Source organism: Panthera uncia (assembly GCF_023721935.1).
Source record: "Panthera uncia isolate 11264 chromosome C1 unlocalized genomic scaffold, Puncia_PCG_1.0 HiC_scaffold_4, whole genome shotgun sequence".
In the NCBI taxonomy this organism is placed as follows: Eukaryota; Metazoa; Chordata; class Mammalia; order Carnivora; family Felidae; genus Panthera; species Panthera uncia.
Window position 1 is genome coordinate 30,469,785 of NW_026057585.1, and position 27,353 is coordinate 30,497,137.

General features: G+C 38.7%; 1 protein-coding gene across 2 annotated transcripts; it reads left to right on the top strand.

The window, feature by feature from the left end:
* The first annotated feature begins 2,123 nt into the window (after positions 1-2,123).
* LOC125912426 (guanylate-binding protein 6-like) lies at positions 2,124-15,045 on the top strand. Of its 2 annotated transcripts, none has more exons than XM_049616828.1 (6): positions 2,124-2,515; positions 6,379-6,596; positions 7,639-7,723; positions 8,065-8,255; positions 9,205-9,384; positions 13,284-15,045. In XM_049616828.1, exons 2-5 carry the CDS (start codon positions 6,507-6,509, stop codon positions 9,376-9,378), a joined length of 540 nt encoding a protein of 179 aa, XP_049472785.1. In that variant the 5' UTR covers positions 2,124-2,515; positions 6,379-6,506; the 3' UTR covers positions 9,379-9,384; positions 13,284-15,045. The 2 variants fall into 2 exon arrangements, with proteins under 2 accessions (XP_049472785.1, XP_049472784.1); XM_049616827.1 differs by lacking the exon at positions 13,284-15,045 and adding an exon at positions 12,038-13,054 and having other exon boundaries at positions 2,126-2,515.
* The last annotated feature ends 12,308 nt before the right edge of the window (positions 15,046-27,353 follow it).

The following is a 27,353-nucleotide window of genomic DNA, read 5'->3' on the forward strand; positions in this document are numbered from 1 at the left end:
TAGCAGAGCTTTCAGGGTTTCAGCACAAGGTCAAAGCTTCTGCATCAGAAGGTCACTTGCTATTTGAAAAGCTACTTTGGGGCTGCTGAGCTCCTGACTCTAGTATATCAAGTCAGAACAGGAGCAGAGCTTTCCATCATGAGGTACATACTGTCTGACCATCCAAATCTCAAGTTTATTTGGGTGGCTACCAGACAAAACAAAGTTACATGAGCAGGTGGCCTAATTCCCATATCAGCAACCTCTATCACACTGCTGACTCTCCCTCCACCAGATTCATTGTGCAATGAGGAATTCTCTGAGACTCACTGAATTTCATTCCGGGTAGGCTGGCAGGACTGAGCCCCAGGAGCTCAGAGTGGCACCATAACACATCCTTGGATTTGTTTACTTTCTTTCCTTCCTTGCTTCACTCTTTGCTACAGTCTCCTGGTTGTGTGTGAGGCCTTGCATATGCAGAAATAATGCCTTCTGAAAGGCTATGGACAAAGGATAATTTTATCAGCTCGAGGTATTTAAGCATAAATTCTAGCTTAGCATGGGCTCATCAGTAAACTATGATGACTCAGAGGTCAGAGGTGACTTTTAAGAAGTCTATCTTAAAAACTAAATGAAAGAAAATTTTTATTTTTTTAAAATGTTTATTTTTGAGAGAGAGAGAGAGTGCAAGCAGAAAGGGGCAGAGAGAGAGGAAGACACAGAATCCAGAGCAGCTCCAGGCTCTGAGCTGTCAGCACGGAGCCCAACGCAGGGCTCAAACCCACTAACAGTGAGATCATGACCTGAGCCTAAGTCAGATGCTTAACTGACTGAGCCACCAGGTGCCCCTAAGTGAAAAATACTTTAAAACATAACCAAGCAGAGTCATGAGTGGCCACATATGGCAAGCTCATCAGACCATACAGAATTAGTCTCAGTAAGGGGCTCCTGGGTGGCTCAGTTGACTTCCACTCAGGTCATGATCACTCAGTTCATGGGTTCGAGCCCCACATAGGGCTCCATGCTGACAGTGCCCAGCCTGGTTGGGATTCTCTCTCTCCCTCTCCCATGCATGTGGTCTCTATCTCAAAATAAACACAACTTAAAAAAAAAAAAAACAAAGAATTAGTCCAGCCAAGTCACTAAACAAAGTATAAAGCCATCAACAATCTCTTCAGGGGACACTGGAGTCCACATCATATTATTTATAATGTCCAGTTTTCAAAACAAATTATGAGACATGCAAAGAAACAGAAAAGTTGGCCTAATCATAGGAAAAAAAGTTAATAGAAACCATCTCTTGGGGCTTTAGCAGACAAATACCTTATTTAACAGGCAAATACATCAAAGCAGCTATTATGAGTATGTTTAAAGAACTAAAGGTAACTATGTTTAAAGACCCAAAGTGTGTTGAAAATGACTCATGGTATAGAAGATACTAATAACAAGAAGAAGTTAACCAAAATAGTGAAATAGAAAGTGGCTCAAAAACCAGATTTGATTTGGCAAAGGGAAGATCTGTGAACTGAAGATAAATCAACAGAGAGAACCCATTTTGAGGAACAGAAAAGAAAAAGGAATTAAGAATAATAGAGCCTCAGTGACTGTGAGGCATCACCAGGCATGCAAATATAGGCAGAATGGAAGTCTCATCAATAGATAAAAGGTAGAAAGTGTTAGAAAAAATATATGAAGGAATAATAACCAGAAACATGCATAATTTCTGAAAAACATTAATCGACTCATTCAAGAAGCTCCATGAATTCCAAGACATAAAAGTACAACAGAATGCACACCTACAGACATCGTAGTCCTGGAAAAGGATCGAGTCTAGGGAGGACTCAAACTACCCACATTTTGACTTCAGTCTGTACTTTCTAACTGATTAAGTTCTCTTAAGACCAGCAAGACCCTGGGTGATTGACCCCAAGACAATGATCCACCTGACCTTTGCTGCCCAATTGCACCTACCTACCACTTTGTCCCACATTTTCCTTATATGAACCTGGAAATATTTTTTGGCACTTTGGGGACAGCCTTTGGGACACAAGTCCACTGTCTTCCCAGTGTCGGCCTCCCTGAAACAAATTCCTTTCCTGACTCGCCACCACTCTTCTCTCTGCCTTTGGGTTTTGTCAATGGCCAGCTGCCAAACCTAGTCTGCTTGCGGCCTCTGGAGCCAGCAGCTCTGTGCCCTTGGTCTCAGGCAGCAGTCCCTTTGTGGACAGGCGAGCTGGGGAGAAAATAAAGCTGGTTTGGTGCAATTTCCTAGGGCCTGACTGCAGAGTCATCGGGCTGCTCTCACTTGCTTCACCCTCATACCTTCTCTGGCTCTGGCGTCTGGGTTCCAGCAGGTTTTCCCCAAATAATTAAAAATAGCATGAAGTGCTTTTACTTTCAGGTTCAGCTTTATGCTCATTTCCTTTCTTAACAACCTCAGTTTGTTTTCAGCTTCTGTGGGAGAAGAAAACAGCAAGGGTGAGTTAAGAGGTACCTGGATGCTCATTCTTGAACAGAACAGCAATCTATGGCTCAGGTATGTTCATTTCTAAACTGTCTTTTACATGCACTTTAGGTTTGGGCTTAAAACCCTAATTTCTGACATAAACATGAGAACTCAGAAGAGGAATGCAATAGATACATGTAAATATGTAAGCTATAAAACCTTGTGTTTGAGATTTTCCACTTAATGCTGTTACATATTCTTGTTCTAAAATCTACACATTAAAAAAAATCTGAATTACAGAGGAAGTTTAAGACTACAATGAATTCTTACACACCATTCACTTGGATTTGCCCCTGTGGTGATATTTTGTGACATCTGCATGCTCTCTTTCTAAATAGATATGTAAGTTTTTCTATTAACATTCTTATTCTGATTATTATTTGGAGCAATAAGTAACAGAGGCTGTGACTCTTCACCACTAAATACTTTGGCACGTAGATCTTGGGATCCAGACATGCTTCTACTTTCTTCCTTTGGATCCATCTCATTCCCCCACAGCCATTCCTACCTCTCCCTCTGGCTACTATTCCGTCACTCTGGTAAGGACATCCCTGGCCATCCTGCTAATGCTTGCAGTGAATTCTCTGGGTATTTAACATAGCTAACCTCTCCCTTCTTCTAGGGCTCACTCTGTCTGCGTTGCCTCTGAAACCCCATGGTCTGCCAGTGCTGTCACCCCTTATAGTTCCCAGAGGCTTTTCTTCTTTTGTATTCCCAAACTGAATTAAGTCGTCTCCACTTGTAATTCAATGAACCCCTATCACTCACATCTCTCTCTCTCTCTCTCCTCAGGATTATTTCAGTTTAACCGGTGTACCATGTGCCCAACATGGGGACCAGGCAGAGAACAGAATAGTCAGGACACCTTTCTCCTCAAGCTTAGACCTTGGTGGAGATGATTAGAGTTGTGATCAACAGTAAAGTATAATCCTTGTTGCATTGTCCGTCATCTTCCTAGTTTGAGATGGTTACTGGGAAGTAGTGTTAACTATCCCCTTGTAACCATTCTTCCTTTCTCCCCTACTAATAGAACTCCTGCTTCTTTGCCATGCACATAGTTTCCCAGAATAATGATGGCAATTCCAGCCTCTCTTGTGGTTGTGTACGGGAATATGGATAACCTAAGAAGCGATTTAGTTTACATAGACTTTACATAGTAAGGTAAAGAGTTAGTATTCTCTGCTTAGAATACAAATGACAGCACACCAGGGACTGCCCCTTACAGATGGTTGAGCATATGATAGGATCTGAAGCTTCCGTCCTTATGAAACACAACTACATACCATCCCCAGACTACTAACCCTGAAATTTATGAGGGAGAAATAAGTGTAAACTGCTTATGACACATTTCTTTCCTAACTGTCACAGCTAAGCCTAATTCTAACCTAATAGTTATCTTAGTATCACTCTGAGGGCAGGGGCTGCAGCTTATTTACCTTTTAATCCAAGCACACAAGCACAACATGTGGCAAATAATAGATGTTCAACCAATGAGTTGAAGTAAAAAAAAAGGGGGGGGGGCACAGTGAATGGGACTAGATATCAAGGAATAAAAATATGAAAAGATATCTTTCATAAACCTGAGCTGAACTGGAGCCCTTGGTGAAGCACTGAGCTGTGCCAGGAGAGAGCCAGGTCTAGAAACTGCTGAGTGGTTTGCAGCTGTCATCCTGACTCTGCAGAAAGAAGAGGAGCCCATCGGGTCACAATAATACATTAGAGCAGGTATTGTGAAGATAGGAGAGTCAACAGAAATCCCGTAGAAGTTACTGATCATGGCATATGGGTAACCAATGTTTTTGAAGAAAATTATCTTGCCAGGTAATTGGGTGTCAAACATAGAATAGTAAAACAGACCTTCAGGCTTCTAGTCATGGGTCTACCATTTATTCACTATGTGCTTTTGGCAAATACCTTACTTTGACTTTCTGATCTCATTTGCAAAGTGAGCAGAAGAAGCCTACTTTGCAGGTTCTTGTTAGAATCAATGAGAGCAACACATCGGAGACTGGTGATACCCAGGATTTTGTCTCTAGCTTCATCAGAGATTTGGAGAATAATGCAGGCAGCACTCTGCAGATGGCCAATGGTAGCCCGCATTTTGTGCCATGGAAAAGTACAGAAGTGCTGATGTATTCATGCTTCGGATAACTCTGAGGCTAGAGAATGACTTTGTGGTCTTATTTTACTGTGAAGCTCTTCTGGGTTTGCAATTTTCCATTGTATCTGAGGAGACAACCTGTATGAGAAATGCTCTTCTCAGAGATTAAATATATATAATATATAATATATAATATATAATATATAATATATAATATATATAATATATATATTCCAAGAAAACTAAATTTCCAACAATTAATTCCTCAAAGTCGGTAGAATTTTAGTAGGAATATATACAATCTCATTCACCCTCCTTCACCTCATATCTACTTTATTTTTATTTTTATTGAGATAAATGACATATAACATTTTATAAGTTTAAGGTATAAAACTTGTTGAATTGATATATTTATATATTGCAACATGATTACAATCATATTAGTCTTAACTAACATCTCTATCATGTCACTTAATTATCATATGTGTGTGTATGTGTGTGCTTAGCAACTTTGAAGTTTATAATCTGGTGTTGTTTTCTATAATCACTATGCTGTGCACCTCTAGGACTTATTTATTTACTAGTTGCAAGTTTATACCCTTGTAAACCACAAACCTCCACTTCCCCCACCTCCCAGCCCCTGGTAATTACCCTTCTACTGTCTTTATGAGTTCAGGTTTTTTAGATTCCACATACAAGTGCTGTCATAGAGTATTTGACTTATCTCACTTACTATAATGCCCTTGAGGTCCATACATGTCACAAACAGCAACATTTCCTTATTTCTCATGCCTGAACAATATCCCACTGTATATATGTACAGAATTCCTTTATCCATTCATCTATTGATGGATATTTAGGTTTCCATATCTTGGCTATTGTCACTTATGCTGCAATAACATGAGAGTGCATATATCTCCTGGAGATCCTGATTTCAATTCTTTTAGATAAATACCCCTAAGTGGGATTGCTGGATAATAACGGTAGTTCTATTTTATTTAATTTGAGAGAAAGAGTGAGTGAGTGTGTGTGTGTGTGAGAGAGAGAGAGAGAGAGCAGGCAAGGGGAGGAAAGGGAGGAAGAGACAGAGTCCCAAGCAGGCTCTGCACTGACAGCACACAGAACCTGGAGGGGGAGGTGAGGGGTTCAATCTCACAAACCATGAGATCATGACCTGAACCGAAATCAAGAGTCAGATGCTTAACTGACTGAGGCACCCAGATGCCCCATGGTAGTTATTTTTTAATTTTATGGAACCTCCATACTGTTTTCCATAGTGGCTGAACCAATTTACAATGTACATTTCTATCATCCGTGTACAAAGGTTGTCTCATTTCCACATCCTCACTAATGATTATCTCTTGTCTTCTTACTATTAGCCATTCTAACAGGTGTGAGGTGACATCTCATTCTGCTTTTGAGATATCTCTTATTTTCCTGATGATTAGTGATCTTTTCATTTACTGTTGGCTATTTGGATGTCTTCTTTGGAAATATGCCTGTGTAGTTCTTCTGCTGATTTTGTAATTGATTATTAAGTTGTGTGGTTGTCCACTATGTTTTTATGCCTCATTTGGAAATTCTTTTTCCAAAAGATATAAGAGCATGTTAACTGAGAATAGATACTGAAAATTTTTAAGTGCAGTGATCAGGAGGAAAACACTTATTTAGTAGGAGGAGATGGGATTTATAAAAAGTTTCAAACTTCATAGCGTCTTTAAAAAATCATTTTAGAATTTATAGTTTCTAATTTTGAATCTCATTGATACCCTAAACTTCTTGCCTCATTCAGGGCTGGGGATTCTGGTGACCTTAGTGGATGCCTTCAACAGCGGAGCGGTTCCCTCTCTGGAGAACACGGTGATATCTGTGTCCTAGTGTGAGGACTCAGTGGCTCTGCAGAGTGAGGTTCCCACAGAAATGGTCGTGGCAGTACCAGACCTGGGCTATGGAGCTGCCCCCACGGAGCAGCCCCCCCAAAATGACGAGGAGTTATGGAAGAAGTACATGGTACTTAGTCTTAATAGTTGATTCTTCATGTTACCCCCTCTACCTAAAGGGCACCTGATTGGCCATAGATTAGCTAACATTCACAGCAGAAGGATGCTGATTATTCTGAATAAGAGAGTTAAAAGGACACTATTACTCTATTTTATCTCCTTCTCCTCCAAACGCAGGCACTTTATCTGGAAATCTGTCTAATGTCTGAAGCAAAGTCAGTACAGACACTCAGATGGCCTCCTTGACGGAACATCTAGTTTCCCTGTGGGCTTGAAACATGCTTCAGTTATTTTGAGCTGGCTGCTTTTCTGTGCACTCTCACCCATTCAATCCAAAGTTCTCTGGGAAGATTGTTACCAGATCATTCTTTACCTTTATTTTACTTTGAGTTGTATGACTGTGAATCATGCCTTGTAGATAGCATTACAGGATGCCATAGCTGCACAGAGCCATAGAGATCATATAATACAAACTCAACATTTCACAAGGAAGGCTCAGGGAGTTCAGAAACTTAACCAATAGTCTTGAAGGAGTATTTCTGAGATGGTAGTAATTCAAGTTTCATTGAACAGTAATTCACACACCATAAGTTTCATGCAGTGAAAATGTACAATTGACAAAAATGTACAAATGTAAATGTACAGTGATTTCTTTCACACAAGGAAGGTGGTCTAAGAAATCTTCCTGAAAGAGGAGTGTGACATACATTTTGAAAGATTTGTACGTATCATCCAGGGTGGAAGTTACTGGAGGAGTCACAAGCAGGAAAAAAAAAACCCAGCATGTGAAAAATATGAAAGCATCTGAGGTTACACGTCTGGAAAACTGCAATTTCTTCTGACTGGTGGAACCTAGCACGAGTGGAGGGAAGCAGCATTGGCAGACGAGGCTGGAGGAATAGTGAGACAGGCAGGGTCTTAGAACATGCATTTGTAGGTGGGGGGCGGGGAACAACTAGGGAATTTGATCAGAGCAGTTTTTTTCTCAGAATATTTCAATGGAAGTTCAGGTTAGACCTGCCTGATATGTCTCTGCCCTTTGTGGTTCCCAGAGTTTAGTGCAGATGAAGAAGGAACTAGAGGGAAGCTGCATGAAGAAAGATGAGCTTCTCCATGAAGCACGAGAAGCCTTAGCAGGTATGGGGAGGGCTCTGGGCATGATGGGGAGGGAGGTTCCTGCCAGGCCCTCTGAGACCTCTGACAGGAAGATCTTCTCGAAGCAAGGAGTTTCCTCTCCTGTGGAAGACATGCTCTGCTAAATCTGAAAATAATAAGACAAGGTGTGGTTGTTCGTCGGCCAGCCAGTCAGGGGGCCTTTCCCACCTTGTTCTCAAACCTGCCCTCGATGTGTGGTCACGAGTTAAATTTGGATATTTCTGTCTGCTCTTCCCAGACAGTTTGGTGTCTGAGAAAGTGGTGGTTGTGGGACAGAGGGTTGTTGCTTTCAGGCTTAACCATTGTTTTCTTGCCTGGAGCAGAGGAGCAAGCCAAAAGAGAGACAGCTGAGAAGGAAAAGCGGCTTCTTGAGAAAAGGTGTAAAATGCTGCAGCAAAAGTTAGAGACTCTAGAAACAATTTTCCAGGAATCCATGGCCCAAATGAGAGAGGAGATAAAGAGAGAGAGAAAAAACCTTCTGAGAGGGCAGAATGAGAGGATTCAGAGGCTGGAGGTAAGCCTGGCTCGGGTCTGGGCAGTGACTGCAGAAGAAAGCCCTGGAACCCTAGCAAGGGAGGACTGAAAGTTAAAGCAAAGCCAGACAGAGAAGCACTGCTGTCATTTACTGCACCCAATTCACTACAAGCCCTGAATCTGTAATGGCTTGTGTCAGGGCATGTGGGCTGTGTTCACGCTGAGTTTCTGGAGAGTCCCATAGGAACTTGGTAGCTCCAAGAATTTCCGGAATATAAATCACCTTCCCAGGACATGTGCTGCTGTTCTGAGGGATTCCTGGATGATCTCACGGAGCCAATATTAAATGGGGTCCTCAGATTTATCGTCGAAGATGTCCTAACTGGGTGTATGTAATAAAAGCAGCAATTGGTTCACTTTCCCAAGATTATTGCCAGTTTTCAGGCACCCTACCCACCCAAAGACCCTAAGACAGATCCCTGCTGACCTAAAACCATCAGATATGTATAGACTCAGAAGTGAGGGGGACTGATAGCTCCGAACCTGTAGCTGTCCCCAGGAGAGGATGGCCTGAGTCAGCATGCGACATAGGGGAAATTCTCTCTTCTCCCGACTGGAAGTGTTTGCATCAGATTTCTCAACCAGCTTAGACATTCCCATTATTTCTAAGATGTGGGTGAGCATTTGTGTCATTCAGATGAAAGAGTCCCTCCTAAATAGCATTAATAGAATATCATACAATTGTCCTCACACCTGTTTAGCACCCACGCAAAACCTTAGTGATGGATGAATATAAGTAAGGTGGTACTGTGCTTCTTATTCTTCAGCCCCAAACCAGGAGATATTCCTGCTGTAAATGATCTAATAAGAGAGAATACTTGAAAAAGGAAAATGCAGATAATTTTATAAACTATTAATATGTAACCTTACTCCTGAAAGTTTGGGATCTTTAAATGTTTTTCTTTTATGAATGTATCACACAATTTTAGGCCCAAACAAAAATCATGACTGGTAACAAGCAACATACTGAAACTGACTGCACTCCAAAGATAATGGAGAACAATGACAGAGAAGATACTTCGCAGCCTTCGTGGTGGCCTCAAATTTGTGAGCTGCTACAAGAGTTGATTTTACTAATGGTCAAGTTTTTCTCTTGTATGTAATTTCAGGTAATTTTCACAAGTTTTCATAACAGCTTTTTGATATAGCTTATTTTCACGCATATGTACCTTTTCTATTTTTCAGCAAAATTTAACAGAAAAATAGAAAAGTAGAAAACAGAAAAAATAGAAATGCCCTACTATAGGGCATCAATGGTTGACAAAAGATAGAGTAAATGTGGCTGGACAGTTAATTTAAATGGATGTGGAAATAACTGATTAGAAGACAAAGAGAAGGTCAAATTTGTAGCCTCCTGGAAAGAAATACATTGGAATATATTTATCAAGAAGTGCTTCTGAAAGTTGCATCTGAATAATTACTCAAATAGATATCCATAGTGTGTTCTTGAGTAGGACAGGCCAGCACCATATGCAAAGCAATTCTTTCTTGGTTTACCTGTAAATTTTATGCAATGCAAGTTAAAATTTCAAAAAGGCTAATTGTAAAATTTAAATGGAGCTGATCAAAAAAATCAAAAGCCAAGACAATTCAGAAGAGGTACAATGAAATGTATAGATCTGCAAGAATTAGAACAGTGTGTCACCGAGCATAAATATAAAAACATAAGAACAGAACACACCGTGTAGTCTAAAAGTAGACACCCCACCACATATAGGAATTAAGTGCATGTGAACAGTGTTATTTACGTACTTATTTTTTTAAGTATATTTATTTTTTTTTTAGAGCAAGAGAAAGCACGTGCATGCACACACACACAAGCAGGGGAGGGGCATACAGAGAGGGAGAGAGAGAATCCCAAGCAGAATGTGCACTGTCAGCCCACTGAGCCACGTGGGGCTCAATATCACAAATCATGAGATCACGACCTAAGTCAAAATCAAGTCAGTCACTTAATTGACTGAGCCACCCAGGCACCTCCCCCAGTAATTTAAAATAACACTTTGGGGGCACCCGAGTGGCTCAGTCAAACAACAAACTTGATTTTGGCCCTGGCCATGATCTCACAATTTGTGAGATAGAACCCCACAGGCAGCAGGCTGACAGTGCATAGTCTGCTTGGGATTCTCTCTCTCCCTGTCTCTCTCTCTCTGTGTGTTCATTCCCCCACCCCAAAATAAATAAACGTTTTTAAGAAATAAAATAAAAAAGTAAAATCAGTGGGAACATACAGTTCAGTATGAACTACATAACAGCTGTTGTCAGACAACTGGAGAGCTGTGTAGAATAAGAAGGTGAGTAGATCTATTGTAAATTTTGTGTAAAGTAAGTTCCAGCTTGACTTCAGATGAAACATCAAAAAGCTCCACAGAAACAGTAAATGTCAGATAATTATAAAATTATGTTGGAACATCAAATTTATTTTTAAATGCCATAAAACCCAAAGATGTATAAACACTGACAAAAACTACATTAAAATAAAGATAAATTCATTATAGTGAAAAAGAACCTAAAGAAATTCAGAAGCCAAGAATGTTCTGAAGAGACAGCCTTGATTTCTGTCAGAGGAAAGAGCTGATTTATATGAGTTATACATCATAAAGGGCCACAAATCAATAAAAGTGGGCAAGCTTTGAACAGATAGCTTATAGAAAAGCAAGATATTCAAGTAACTCAAAATAAGAGAAATGAAACAAAACTATAAGATGCAATATTTTACCTCCCATGCTATCAAACTGTGTTTCCAATGTTTCTGAAAACCTGTCCTTTCATGGAAGCCCAAATTGTATAATATCTATTGCAAATTGTGTCTAATATATATTAAATGTTAATAGATGTCCATTTTGGCACCACATATTCAGTTTTAAGGTATACACACACACTCTCATACACACACAGAGTCATGAAAATTGTGTATTAATAACATGTCCATTGTGGCATTGTCTGTAACTCTAAAGATTGGAACTACTTATATGTCTATATGAGAGTGGTAATGTAAATTTCAGCACACTTCTACAATGGAAAATTATATAGCCAGAAAATTGAGAAATAGCACGATTTGTAATGACACAGAACAACTTACTAGATCTATTGTAATGTGGAAAAACTGGGGTGCCAACCAATGAGACTAGGGCACTATTTCTGCAAAAAAAAATGGAATTCATAATATTTATTTGTATACACATGAGGAACTAGCACTGTTGGTTGATTCTAGGGGAAACTAGGTTTCTGAGATCAGGAATGAGAGGAATACTTATTTTATTCAGTATAAACCTTTGTATCTTTGGAAATTTTACAAGGAGTATGTAATACTTGTTCAGGAGTATAAGAAAAAAAACCAACGATGCTGTTTATGGTGATGATGGTGGTGGTGATGATGACAATGATGATGGTATTTAGGAAATTTTACATTCTTAGAAAAGCATCAACCAGTTCAAAAGAGAGGTGTAATAGTGAGGTCCAATACTGGGGGGAAAAACACATATCCTAATCTTGTTTATATTATAGGGTTGAATTCTACTTCCTTAAATTCTTTGAAAAATAAAGTCTGAATAAGAATATGATGCAATTCTGAAATCCCAGCTTGTGTGTCTTCGCTTTCCAACTTCAAATTACAGTTTTAGATGTTAGTTGTATAGTGTGTCTGCGGTGTATCTTGATGTTTTTAGACTTCCCTTTCAGCTGATGTTTGCATGCTTTGCTTTTGTTATAATGAACTACTTCCAACTGCACAAGCTTGACATGTTAACACCTCTATTCTAGATACCTGTGCACAGTATTCAGACTTCTTCCAACAACCTCTACGATCCTCACCTTTATGTTGCAGACTGATTTCTCCATGAAGTCTGGATTTCCTGAATTCTCTCAAGTGGGTTGGGTGGCCCTCCTTTGTGATCTCATTGTACCTATGGCATGATTTTGAAAACTTAAGTTACCCATTGACTCTGTTTCGCTGATGATACCTCACTACTAGGGACAAGTTTATCTTTATCATTGTAATCTTAGTTCCTATTTGCATGTCCAACACTTGATCAGTAACTGCAAAATGATGGTTGAACACATTCCCCACTCTCTAAAGATTCTTTTTTAACAAAAGGTTTATTTATTTATTTTTGAGAGAGAGAGAGAGAGAGAGAGAGAGAGAGCAAGCATGAGTGGGGAAGGGGCAGAGAAAGGGGAAGAATGAGAGAATCCCAAGCAGGCTCTGCACTGTCAGCACAGAGCCTGATGTGGAGTTCGAACTCATGAACTGTGAGATCATGACCTGAGCTGAGATAAAGAGTTAGATGCTTAACTGACTGAGCCGCTCAGGTGCCCAGTTCCTGTTTTCTATATATATATCCTCACTAATTATGACAGATGCTTTAAAGGACCCTTAAAACAAAGGGTATAGTTTTTGACATAGAGAACAAAGACAAAAGGAGATGTAGATAAAATTAAATTTCCTCATAACCTGCAGCCCAATGACAAATACTTGAGACAGGGAGAGTATGACATTCCTCCAGGAACTCCCAACTGTGTTAATATTAATGCTTTGCTAGTGGCAGAAACAACCTTACCTCGACAATAGTCAGACTTCCACGATCTTGTAAGTCTTCTTTAATATATGAAAATCCTCTTGGAGACTTTCTTTTTCTCTACCCCTCCCACCTTAAAAGTATGTAATCAATCACTCCTCACAACCCCAGTACAACTCCTTCTCTCCAGGAGTCCTGTCCCTGTGCTTCAATTAAAGACACCTTTTTGCACCAAAAATGTCTCAAGAATTCTTTCTTGACTGTTCACTCCTGAACCCTACATCAAATCACATAAGTTTTAAGATTCTAATACAAAGGGTGTGGAATGAATTAGGACTACAATTCCTAGGAAATAGGACTGTGAGGATATGCATGCTAATTGAGACTTGCTACAGTGTTCTTCCTGAGAGAAGGGCTGATTCATCATGTATTCAGTTCGAGTTTCCTATGACAACTACTCATGAATGACATCACTCACTTTTGACTCACAGGTCAAAGGAAAACATTTAAAAGAAAATATGAAAAGATACTCAACATCACTCATCATCAGGGAAATGCAAATCGAAATGACAAGATATCAACTCACACCTATCAGAATGGCTAAAATCAACAACACAAGAAAAAACAAGTATTGGTGAAGATGTGGAGAAAAAGGAACCCTCGTGCACTGCTGATGGGAATCTACACTGGTGCAACCACTGTGGAAGACAGTACGGAGGTTCCTCAAAAAATTAAAAATAGAACTACCCTACAATCCAGTAATCACATTACTGGGTATTTACCCAAAAAAACATGAAAACACAAATTCAAAGGGATACATGCACCCCTATGTTTATGGCAGCATTATCCGCAACAGCCAAACCATGGAAGCAGCCCGTGTCCACTGATAGATGAAGGGATAAAGAAGATGTGGTATATGATGTGGGAAACAAAGGCAAAAGAAAAAAAATTACATTTCCTTACAACTTACAACCCATTGACAAGTCCTTGAGACAGGCAGAGTGACCTTCCTCTAGAACTCCACTGCCTCAATGATGATACTTGGCTGAGGGCAAAAGGCAATCTTAGCTTAACATTATCCTGACCTCCAGGATCCTGTAAGTCTACTTTAACATATAAAAATTCCTTTGGAAACTTCTTTGATCTCTACCCCCCAAGATATAGGTGGGCAATCCTACTCCAAGCTTATGTGGCCCACTGATATACATCTGAAGGTTCTCATGACTGAGTTTTTACTAAATGGTAATAAATGACCTTTTCCTAACAGCAGCTAGCCCCCTCCAGGTCCTTAAAACCTTGTTTCCAAAATACCTTGGAGATTTATGCTATTTCTAACCCCCGCCCAACCTGAAGGTATATAATCAGTCACTGGTTTCAACCCCAGTGCGACTCTTTCTGTCCACTGGACCTGTCCAATATCTAATCAAAAAGAGATCAATGAAATTGTTGCTGATATCTCTTTATGCTTGTTTATGATCCATCATCCTTGAATTACTCACAATCAGGGAATTTTTCCTATATGAATATTCCTTTTTATCTGATAAACCCATGTGCCCTTCTGATGTTTTGAAATTGCAGTTGTTTTCTTCATTCCCACATGGATACATTCTTTCTGATTTTAGTAGTTCTCCATATGTCCTCTCTAACACTTGACACAGGCATGTTGCAAGGATGTGTAACATTTTTTGTGTGTATAATTTTAGGTAGTGTTTTGGTGAGGGCTTCAAGAAGCTCCAATTAACTACATATACTCTGAACTTCCATTAGGGATTTTAATCAGCTTGTCTATTAAAAAAATCAAATATATTCATATTCTAGGGTTTTCAAACTGAGCTGTTATTCTTAGGGATAATTTAATGTGACAATGATGAGGAAGCAAAAGGCAAGCTGAGGTCAAAACACCCTCAAACACCCTGAAACACCCGCCCCCCACCCCCACCAGGTGGGATATGTGTGACATTCCTTATGTACTCCTGGCTTCCCAAAACAAAGGAAAGGGAAAAACAAATGGTCAACTGATAGAGATCACAGTAGTGTAGGACATGAGTCTCCATCAGTTGGCAACTGTCTTCATGATTTATAAGAAAAAGGCAATCTCCAGAAACCTATAGATGCAACTTCCTAGAGCCCTAACATCACCCTCCTCTTCCATAGGATAGAAAATCCTCTATAATCAGTCACTCCTCAAAACCCCAGTGCAGCTCTTTCTGCCCACGAGTCCCATCCCCATGCTATAATAAAAACACCTTTTTGCACTGAAAATGTCTCAAGATTTCTTTGTTGGCCATTGGCTCCTGAACCCTACTTCAAACCACATCAACAAGAAGCAGATTCGATTTTAATTAAAACAGTAATAATAATTATCGAGTGATTAGTACTACATATAAAGTCCAGAAATTAAGCATTTAGGACACTGTGAGACATGTCTGATTAATAACTTGTATCAAAGGTACCAGGAGAAATCCCAGATTAGAATTGTTTCATTACTTTGGTTTTTATGTCAATTTGTGGTGAGGAAAAGAAAAAAATCCTGCAGTTGTCAACTTATAAGGTATTTTATTTAAATGACTTTTTGTTAGTGATCATTGCTAGTAGTGTCTTCATCATTTAAAGGAGATGTACCACACATGTACAGTCTCTAAAATAGACACGAAGGACTACTTTGGAATTTTTGTAAACAGATGTGGAACAGTAAGTGTGAAGTGACCTCATGCCTTCTCATCTTCTAGTTACTAGATATCTTTATAGAGACGAAGGGACTTACTCGTAATAATATAGATTTGTTAGCCAGTAATACTTTACTGCACAGATATTTGCAGATTCAAGGTCACAGAAAACAAATATGAAAACAAAGCATTGTATTCACCTTGGGCACTGTGATGTGATATAACAAATATACATTTGGTCTTTATCTCAGGTTCCTGGCACAGAGTTTTTAAAACTCTCGGAATTTCCTGAGTCATTGGAATGATTAGAGCACTTTTTTGTTATTCTTAATAATCCTCTTTCAACTACAAGGGAGTTTATGGTAATGGAATAACCTGGGAAGATGAAGGCTGGTAACCAGGGTAACTAATTATGTGATTAGAGGGTTAGGATTTTCAGCCCTTCTCCCCAAGGGGCAACAAGAGGTGAGGGGTTGCAGACTGACTTAATCACCAATCATGCTTGTATAATGAAGCCCCATAAAACCCCTAAACAATGGTGTTTGGAGAGTTTCTGGGTTGGTGAACACATGGAGATCCCGGGATAGTGGTGTGACCTGAGAGGGCATGGAAGCTTTGTTGCTTTATACCTTGCCCTCTGTAGTTCTTCTTCTGGAGCTTTTTATCTGTATCCTTTATAATAAAACAGTAAACACAAGTGTTTCCCTGAGTTCTCTGCACAACTCCAGGAAATTATCAAACCCAAGGAGGGGATCATGGGAACCTTCAAACTGTAGTCAAGTTGGTCATAAGTACCATAGGCCTGGGACTTGTGATTTTGAAAAAAAAAAAATTTATGTTTTAACTTATTTCTGAGAGACAGAGAGAGAGAGACTTGCACGCACACACACACAAGTCCCGGGAAGGGGGTGCAGAGAGAGAGAGGGAGACACAGAATCTGAAACAGGCTCCAGGCTGTGAGCTGTCAGCACAGAGCCTGACATGGGGCTCAAACTCATGAACCGCAAGATCATGACCTGAGCCGAAGTTGGACGCCAAACCAATTGAGCTACCCAGGCATCCCAGTGGAACTTGTGATTGATGTCTGAAGTGGTATCGAGCCACTACCCTGTGGGGTCTGATGCTAACTCCACGTAGACACTGTCAAATTGATTTGAATTGTAGGACACCCATGTAGAGTATGAAGAGCTGGAGACGTGGTAGTTAATATGGAAAAAACCCACACATTTAGTGTCAGAAGTGTTCTAGGTGCAGAGGAACAGTTTTCCTTTAGAAAACAAATTAGTTTTTTTAGAAAACTCTAAGCTACATTAGTGCATCTGTGGTTAAAGGACCAGGGATGTGTTAGGAATGCCAGTATCTTCTGTTTGTTTCATGTGGTGAGGTAAATGAGAGTTAACCACAGTACTGTTTGAAAAAAATAAAAATAAGACACTGAAATCTTTTCCTGCTTGTTGTATCTACTCACCATTCAATTCAGAAAACAGAAACCATCAGAATTCTTGCCAGATGAAGACAAAGTCCTCAGTTCTGTTTGCTGCAGTTTATATGACTGACTTCACAAGGTCATGGAAAGACAGAATAACTATACTCTCTCCTCTAAGAAAAAGTACACAATGTGGTCATCTACATGACAATAATTTAAAAAATTCTCTTTGCTGGAATAGCATATATTATTCATCTTGCCATGTAGTATGTTTAAACACCTAAACAGCAATAGCAAAAGCTAAGCATCATCAGATTTAGAAAAAAATGAGGCAAAACAGGGAAATAATCAGAAAGTAGAGTTGAGAAGATTAGATATTTGTCTGCACCTTGCAAAACGTAAGTGCATGGTTTCAATGTCAATAGAGCCAGAGTTCTTAGAAACAGACCTATCTAAAGTCATGTTTCTGAGTCAGTAAATAATAATATTTTAATAAAAAGACAAAATACACACATACACATATACATGAGACTTTTATTTCAGGTAGCTGTACTCTTCCAATTTATATACACATGTAACTCCCACCAGACTAAAATGGAGAACATTAACATCCCATAAGCTTCCCTTATTCGACTAACCCAAAGTTAACCGCAATTCTGACTTTTATTACTACAGAATAGTTTTATTACAAATTTTGTGATATGACAACCTTCCCAGAAGGAAAACAGGATGTATTTAATTAACAAGATTAAGAAATATGTTTTGATTTTTTAGAGTTAATTAAAAGTTGCCAATTAAAAAAATTTTTTTTCAAAGTTTATTCATAATTTTGAGAGAGAGCTTGAGTGAGAGAAGGACAGAGAAAGGGAAAGAGAGAATCCCAAGCACACTCTGCACTGTGTGGAGCCTGACGTGGGGCTTGAACCCATGAACCATGAGATTGTGACCTGAGTTGAAATCAAGAGTCAGATGCTTAACCGAGTGAGTCACCCAGGTGCCCCAAAAGTTACCAATTTTAAATGATCATGATGAGCTTGATATGTGATAGGCCTTTTATATGCATTATCTCAAGCTTCACAATCCTTTAGAATTGGGTAGATGATGGAGGAGGTGACAAAGAAAGACAAGGGGCAGTTGATTTACACAAGTGTTATGCGGGCAGCTCCTTCTAGTGATTCTGTTTTTCTTCCACTTTCCTAATTTGACAGAGCTGTGAGGTAGATTACATGCCCTTCTTGCTCCTTATTATGACTTCCAGATCATTTATCCCTTTTTTTATCCCCCTAGCCCTCCCATAAAAAAAAAAAAAAAAAACACACACACACAAAATGACAAAGAACAACAAAACGCATAAAGTATCTTTGAAGCACATGTCATCAGACTCTATTACTCGTTACTCCCTGTTATTCCAGGGGTCCTAGATCTCACAGCCCTTTCATTTACTGAAGATTTTAGCACCTGATTCTTCCCCACTTTACCACTACTCTTGTTAATCTTGGGGCCTTCAGCATCCAGCAGACAGCCATCTAATACCACGACCTCTCGGTCTGTTGACTTTCTCATATCCAAAGTCTTATCAACCACCTCACCTCAGCCTGGACATTTTTCCAACGGGAACTAAACCTCCCCCATAATCTCAATTGCAAGCATTCCACACAATCAGTCCTCAAGACCTCCTCCCATGCTGCCACAGCAAGTGGCCAATTCTCCTCCCTCCTCTTATTTTATGTTTCAGCAACATTTGACAAAGTTAATCAACCCTCCCTTCCTTCTTAAAGTATTTTATTTTTCTGGCTGCTTCTCTGTCATACCCTCCTTGTTTTTCTTTACCTCACCAGTAATTTTTTTTTCAGTTTCCAATTCCATATCCTCTGACTTATTAATCTATAAATATTATACTTCTCAGTTTGAGAAATTTTTCTTAAGGACCATGGCTGGAGTAATCATATATAAATACAGTCCTGAAAATTTATGTTTTCAGTCCTATCTTTACTCCTGAACTTTAAGCTTTTAAATTTAACTACCCATTTAACATGTCCACCCCTGTTTTCAACAAATATTTCAAATTTAACATATACAAACTAAAAGTCTTTATTTCCCCCATGATCCAATACCTGATCGTCCCATAGAGCCCTGTATCAGTAAGTAATAACTCCTTTAATTCACCCTTGATTCCAATTTTTCTCTCCAGACTTAAATTCAAACCAAGTCCTATCAGCTCTAAATTTGAAATACATCTAGAGTCAGGTCCAAGTTCACATCACCATCCACCTGGAATGCTAGACTTCTAACTCAACGATCATGCTCACTCTTGTACCCCTGTATTCCTGGCCTAGCAATATTCACTTTGAAAAAGTTAACTAGAAAATCATATGCACAAAGAGTTGCAATAAAATCATACACTTACAGGTGACTGTCAAAAAGTAAATATGTACTTGCACTATCACTTAAGTTGAGGAATACATTTTTACAAATACTTTCTGAAGCTCAATCATAGCACCTTGCAATTTCAACTCCTTCCCTTCTCCCACAAGAAAACTATGGTAGACAATTTCTGATGTAGCCCCAATGATCCTAGTATCATTCCACTTCCTACTGTCCACACCCTTGTCACCCTTGTTACCCTTGTTCTATACTCTCCCCTTCAAGGGTGGACCAAATCTAGTGAACTGCTTCTAAGAATACAGCAAAAGTTATGAGACTGTACTTCCATAACTAGGTTATAAACGACTGATTTCTCTCTCTTTCTCTCTCTCTCTCTCTCTCACTCTCATTCTCTCTCTCATTCTATCTCTCTCTCTCTCTCTCTCTCTCTCTCTCTCTCCCCCTCTCCAAGTCTTAAGATGACTGTGGTCCCAATTAGAGGCTCTAAAGCAGAGGATCTAGCTAAACTACACCTGAATTCTTGACATTCTGAGTCTCTGAGATAATAAATGTTGTTTCAAGCCACTGAGTTTTGAGGAAATTTATTATGCAGCAATAGATAACTAATTCAGACAACTTTCATCAGACTCCTAATGCCAGAGACTGCTATGGTCTATTTTTTAACTTTATATAAATTAAATTACATAGGATGTTTTATGTTTGACTTCCTTTGCTAAACATTATGTTTTTAGATTCACTCAAGCTGTTGGGTTCAGTAAAATCATTTCACTTTATAAGCCTATGAAAAATTTTCAATGTGATTGTCCCAATTTTTTACTTTCACTATCAATGTATAATAATTTCCAATGTTCCCTATAGTCACCATTACTTAGATAGATCCAACTTTTAAATCATAATCATCTTGATGAGTATGGAATTTTAATTACAGGTTTAATTTGTTTTTCTTGGATAACTAGGGAGGTCAAGGACCTTTTCATATCTATTGATTATTTGGATGTCCTCTCTTTGTCATGCATATTCAAGACTAGTATATTTTTCTAACAGACTTTCTTATTGTTGATGTAAAGATTGTTTTCTATATTCTGAATTTGATCTGTGTTAGTTCTTAATTTTTATGTAAACTCACCAATTCTTTGTCTACATTTAGTGTTCTGTGTCCTGTTCCCCAATCTGGAGGACGTGAAAATATTATCCTTGATATTTTCTATACACTTTGTTTTTTTCTTTCCTAGTTGGCTCTACAATCCACATGGAATTTTTTTTTTTTAATGCCAGAATGTATTGACAGTGCACTTGGTTGTTCACTTGGCTTAAAAAGAGAAATGACTGTCAATAAAAAGTTGGCTCTATTTAACTGAAATAATTTTTTTTCTTTTTTTACACTTATACAAATATTCTATAATAGACTGTTGGAAAGTTTTCCCAAAGGCAATTAAGCTTTTTGCTAATTAGGTATATGAAAGCTGGATTTTTTTCTGTTGCCATTTATCTGAACTGGCTAATACCTATTAGCCTTGTAAAAAGTGGCTAAGGATCAACCATATATTCCTCTATTTGTATAAATAAATGTTTAAATAATGTAAAGAAAGCCAGAAAGATGGGCACAAAAATATGGACCTGTTATCCTACTCTGGATGGAGAGATTAGATATGAATCATTTATTTTCTACATAGTTTCTGTATTTTTAACCATGAGCATGTGTTTATTTTATAATTAACTATTTTATAATTCAAAATCAATAAACATATTCCCAATTTTGAAAAAATAATCCATCTCATTTTAAAACACACTGAGATACTAAATAATTTAGATATTGCAACTCAATTATTTATTTAATTGGAAAGTTACTTACTAAAGAGTGACTATATATACAAAATTGTGTTTGTTGTATCAAAGGCCAGTTATTTAAAAGTAGGACACACTGTAAGAACCAGTAGAGTAGAACACAGAAGAGTTGGCATGAGTCGAGGAGAAAGGATGGCTTAGCTTGATGAATAAGTCAAGGGATTACAACCGTTGAAATCTGTATTCTAGGCAAGCAAATAGCCAGTTCAAATAAGCAGACCATCTGTGCAGAGTAACAAAGAATCAAGGCAGTCCTATAATATTTGGAAAGTATTTTACAGCAATCAGAGCTTCAAGTTCAGAACAAAATTCATGGTCAGGGTTCTAGTCCCTCAGAGGTGTACAGCTGTAAAACAGGTCAGGGTGCCATACAAAGCAGTGGTGAGATTTTGTGCAGTTGTCAGCATATGGGCTCAGAAGTGGAGGGCAAAGAAATCCAATCCTGGACTACTCTACTCAGTGGGATACAGGAGTTGAGGCATGAGATAGGAGTCAACTTTTGGATCTGGCAGCACTAAAATATGTTGGTCTTCAGAGACTGAAGTATTTTCTACATCAAGTTAGAGTGTACTTTGAAAATTAATAGGGTGCCTGAGAATGAGGGCTGGGGAGGACAACTAATAGAGCTAAAGGAAGTCCAGGTTGTGGAAAGCAACACTGAATCAGCAGAGCAGGGCTTCCCAGGGAGACCACTTTATCCAGTAGTCTCTTTCAAAGACAAGGAAACTTAGACACTAAGTAGACCTTTCCCATTAAAAACTCAACTTTAGCATTTGTAATATAGCAAAAACCTTGGATTGCGAGTAACTTGTTCTGTACTCTGTTCTGCAAGATGAGAACACATTTCTAATAAATTTTAACTTAATAAACGAGCGATGTCTTCCAATATGAGTAGTACATGATGTTGAACATCACATGATCACAACTGAGCTAATGGTTTTTGAAATTCACTTTGATATACAAGTTCTTTGGATTACAAGCATGTTTCCAAAACAAATTATGCTTGCAAACCAAGGTTTTACTGTATTTCACAAACACACCATCAAGAGCTTAGATCTTGTCCTACTTTTACTTCTGTCAGTGGAGACCACACATTTTTGAATTTGCCTTACCAAAAACTTAATGATCATAAACTTTCTGAATTCTTCACTATTAGAAAAAGTCTTATTTTACACATACACATAAGTGATATTTTTTCTCGATATAGAATTCTAGGTCAAAATAAAGCGTTTTCTATGGTATCATGGATGGAAAGTTTGATTCTCTTTACATTGTAGGCAAACAGTATTTCATTAAAAACTTTCATTTTCTTTATCCTTGGAATTCAGAAATTACTCCAGGATTGATCTGATGATTTGTCTCTTCAGATGAAGCAATTTTTCTTAGAGTATCTTTTGATAATCATTTAGATTGCTTTTGCTTCTGTTCTTCCATCTGGAACTCCCAAAATGTAGATAATGCACCTCCCGGACCACTCTCTGTGTCTGTTTTCACGTTGTCTCTTTGTCCTTTTGTTCTGCTTTCGAAGATTCCTTGATTTGATTTTATTATTAATCAGTTTTAAGCAGTATCCATTCTTCTTCTTCAGTGCTTCTTTTGATTTTATATGTCAAAGTATTCATCTTTTTATTTTGAGACTATTTTTGTGTCACAAAATAGTCCTTTCTCCATGACAGCCTTCTCATTTAATTAGAGCAAAGTCACATCCATTCTCACTGAGGATGCAAATTAGAATTTCCTAGATTGCTGTTCTGCTCTCCATATTCTCCTTTTTTCAATTTTGTACATTTACCCTGATTGTTTAGCTTAGTCAAGCTCTTTTGAATTACTGATTTACCACAGCTGTCTAAATATATATTTGTATATGTGGTTGATCTATTCTCTCATCATGTCATTGAAAATCCAGATCAGTGTTCCTTAACGAAGGAAGCACTAGTGAATTAGCTCAGCCTAGGTGCCCACCATTATACCAGTAAACTGTGGCCAGTGGAAAAACGATCTATGAGAGGCTATAATTCAATCAACTACCCATCCCAAATTTGTATCACATTTTACAAATATTGCAGATACCACAGGTTACTTGTTCATTCGTCTATTTATTCGTTCATTTAATTAGTATTTGTTAAGTACCCATTTTATGTTATGTAGCATTTGAAGTGCTAGGGATACAGCTGTCAACAAAACAGGTACAAACAACCCATCACATGGAACGTTCTAATAAATGAAGATACGAAAAAAATAAACATATGAAATAGTAAAATATATCAGATGGTGGTAACTGTTATGGGAAAAACAGGGGAGAGATAGAAATTTAGGTCAGAGAAGGAGGGAGGTTTGCAAATTCAATTACAGAGATGCCATGTAGATATCTAAAGGAAGAACTCTGCTATGTAAAAGGAGCAGCCATGTGCAGTGTATTGAACTAAAGAATCTTTGGCATGTTCTAGGAACAGTAAGAAAGCAGCAGTGTGCAGATGAGTTGAGGAAGAGAGCAGAAGCCAGATTTATTGAGCCAATATAAAGCCTCTGGTTTACAGGTCTTTTAAACATGTAGTGAAGTCACTGAAAACTTTTGGGCAATGAAATTACAGTATCTGACTTACATCGTAAAAAGGACAACAATGGATGCTGAAAGGGGGCAAGAAAGAAAGAATGGAAGGCAGAGAGACCTACTGGAGTTTCCTGCAATAATCTCGACTGGAGATGCTAGAGGCCTATACCAGGGAGACAAGTGGAAAAGTGTTGAAAAGTGGTCAGATTATGGATCTATTTTAAAGGTAGAGCTGTCATTTCCTATATACATGTCATTAGATAAATAAGCACCTAGATGTCCAATACAGATATCAAATTTTAGAAGTGAAAAAAATGGAGGTAGAATGAAGAGAGGAAGTAAGAAAACACACTTAGCCCAGTTTGGTAAAGTTTATCTAATATTGGTATACTCCAATATCTAAGATAATAAATTCACATTTTCTTAGCTTTAGTTTCTCTAAAAGCAGAGCCTAGAAATAATGGCTTGCTCATTGGTGCTCTAATTGGGAATACAATCCCAGAGAGTAGAAATGAGAAATGGAATGAAATAGGGAAAGGAGGAAAGTCAATAAAAGAATGGGGTGATCAAGTTGGGCACTTCTGGTACAGAGCTGCTTAATTCCACTGGGAGATTTGGGGAGTGTTACAAAATGTATTTCATTTTTTTTTTAATATTCATTTATTTTTGAGAGACAGAGAGTACACACGAAGAAGGGAAGGGGCAGAAGTACTAAGAAGTACACATGAGCAGGGAAGGGGCAGAGAGAGAGGGAGACACAGAATCCGAAGCAGGCTCCAGGCTCTGAGCTGTCAGCACAGAGCCGGACGCGGGGCTCGAACTCCCGAACTGAGAGATCATGACCTGAGCCGAAGTTGGACGCTTAACCGACTGAGCCACCCAGGTGCCCCACAAAATGTATTTCAAAACTATTCCCCCAAGAAGTTGAAAAAGGAAAGCATGGACGCTTCAGCACCCAACCCTTACTGATTAAGGAGGTCGGACCCGTGTTACCTTTGAGTTTTGCAAGAATGAGCGCTAGGCATGTTCTAAGGTTGATCCAGACTGCAGCATCAAAAAAGCCTCAGGGCAGGAAACAAATGGTATAGGTACGAGCCTGAGGCAAAGGGTTCACCAGCATAAAGCCTGTCCCAGCCCATGTGGAATAGGTTGCAACACCAGGACCTAGACTATGAGGTAGAGCCATGAGAAATCTGACGTGGTGCAAAAGGGCTGCCTGTACAGTACAGTGCGCATGACCACCTGATCCACTTGCTCTCTCCATTAAGATCAGTCAATCATACAGTCCCCTTCAGGGTGTCCTCAGATGGAAACTGCAGGGATTTCATAAAGGAGGCTTAGTGGGAAAAGTTATCTCCTGCTTCAAACAGCAGGCTTTGAGACCATAATTGATATTCTTGACCTCCCTCTTGTTCCATCCATTCTAGATTTCCTTAACCTTCAGCCGGCCCTTTGGATATTTTAAGTTGCTTGTGGGTGTGGGGTGAGCATTATTTCTCCCTAGGGAATCTGAACGCTTAGTTATCTTGATTTTTGTTGAGTGGTGGCTGCTGCCATTGCCAGTACAAAAATCAATCACAAACAAAAACAAAAACAAATAAAAAATAAAACAAAAAAACCCACAAGCTATGCTCTATGTTCCAGATATAATCCTCTGTGCATCCACTATATAACTCCAGTCCTCATTGTAATCTGGGTAAATTACTCTGGTCCTATATTTTTGCTTAAAAATTTACCCTAGAATTTAGTGGTTTAAAGCAACAAACATTTTATTACAGCCAATGATTTCACAATCATCTATGTCAAAAATTTGGGCCAGAGTTGGCTGAGTGACACTTCAGCTCCAAGGAGTTCCAACTGAAGATACTCTGGTATTCAGTTAACAGATGGTTTAGAGGGTTCAGGATGGCCTCATTTACATGCTTGGGTCCATCTGGGAATGTCAATTGAAGTGTCTACATTAGTTTTCATCTCTGGTTGTACTAGTCTGTACATTTTCATCTCTAGTTGTACATCTTACATGGCATGCTAGGGATCCCAAAGAACACTGTAAGCCTGTTATTTTTTTCTTTTCATGATTTTCCAAGCAACTAACAAGAGTCCACAATTCTGAAATTCTTATAATTTCCATGGACCCATACTGTTTAAAATCTCAGAGCATAATCTAATGCTCATTTTCAACCTGCACTTTATCTTAATTTACTTACATGTTAGAGATTATCATACCACTTATCACCACTGATGGAGCCCTTATAACTCTTTGCTGAGTAAATTACCCAGTCTGAATACCACCATTAGGGTTGCTTTCTAGGGTCTCCATTATCACCTGTCTTAGTCTGGATACTCCTCAACTCAGAACCTGAGACAAAGGCCTGAGTGAAAACAGTTGTTTTTAGAAAAATGATCCCAGGAAAGGATATAGGGATTAGGATAGAGGATCAGGGGAGTAAAACAGAAAAGGAGGGAAGGTCAATGAAAGAAGAAGTCATTGGGTTGGTCACCAGTGTGAATAATTGCTAATTGATCTCGCCAGAACTTTCTGAGATACTTTATGAAAAGCATCTCAGAATGGAATATACAGGAAAAACAATAGGAAAGCATTTCCTCATTGGCTTCCATTCCTATAAATGTTAACTTCACTTACACTTTGTAGTTGTACATGAAAGAACATCAGGTAAATTCTCATTAGAGCCCAACACTGCAAAAGCATAGAAGAAATGAAGCACCAGCCCAGGGGAGAAACCACTCAATGATACCTATACAAACCTGCAGAAATGGTAACAATGGCAGAGGCTAGAGTAAGATATAAGGCCAATATAATTTAGAATTCCTGTGCAAGAAATTTTCAATACAACTGAGAACCTCAATTCAAGGTATGACATTATATGGCAATTTTAATTCAGTGTTCAGGTTTTTCTATTTATAAAAACCAAATGGAAAATTAATTGCTGGTGCACATAGGGATAGCCCCCAAAGACATTGATGTAGAGAAATCTTCCCTATGGATAGAGCTTCAAACAACAGGGTATCAGTTTTGTATAAAGGTCTGAAGTAACAATATACATAGAATTTTGAGCAGTGGCAATGGTTTATCTAGTTGGCCACAGTTTAGAAGGAGCATGACTAGATAATCAGAGATAAGGAAGTCTGAATTAACCTAGACAGTGGTCATATAAAGTATGTGGATCTTTATGTCAACGTTCACTAAAGAGGATACATTTCATAAAGACACTAAGTAATCGGGTGGTTAGAATGACCTGTTCAGTAGATTTGAGCCACTCTTTCTCCTCAGCCACCCATTTCTTCAGAGTAGACTTGGCTGCAGGGATGCAGGATTCATATGAACCTATTAGCCTGAACTCCATCTCACCAAGGCTAATCTCACTGCATGTCAAATGTTTGACCTGAAGGCAAAAGAGATCAATACTGAACCTTTAATGTGTTACCATCCATTGAGCATACCAACCGGCCACTAAATGACAAGGTTATCACATGTCCCTTTATACCCTGAAGGAGGGAGGGTTTTTGCTTACTGGAATTAGGTGTGAGTATGGATTTGCCGCCCCTGCTTAGAGTGCTTTGGCTACCACCTGCCAAGGACTCATAGAGTCTGATTTATTGTCAAAGATTCCTATTAAACATCACCTTAGACAAGTTTCTGACTTTACCATAAAGAAGTAAAACAAAG

Coding starts and splice junctions, on each gene's coding strand:
- LOC125912426 (XM_049616828.1), top strand. CDS start 6,507: ATGGTCGTGGCAGTACCAGACCTGGGCTATGGAGCTGCCCCCACGGAG. Junction 6,597..7,638: donor AGTTATGGAAGAAGTACATG/GTACTTAGTCTT, acceptor TGTGGTTCCCAG/AGTTTAGTGCAGATGAAGAA. Junction 7,724..8,064: donor AGCACGAGAAGCCTTAGCAG/GTATGGGGAGGG, acceptor TGCCTGGAGCAG/AGGAGCAAGCCAAAAGAGAG.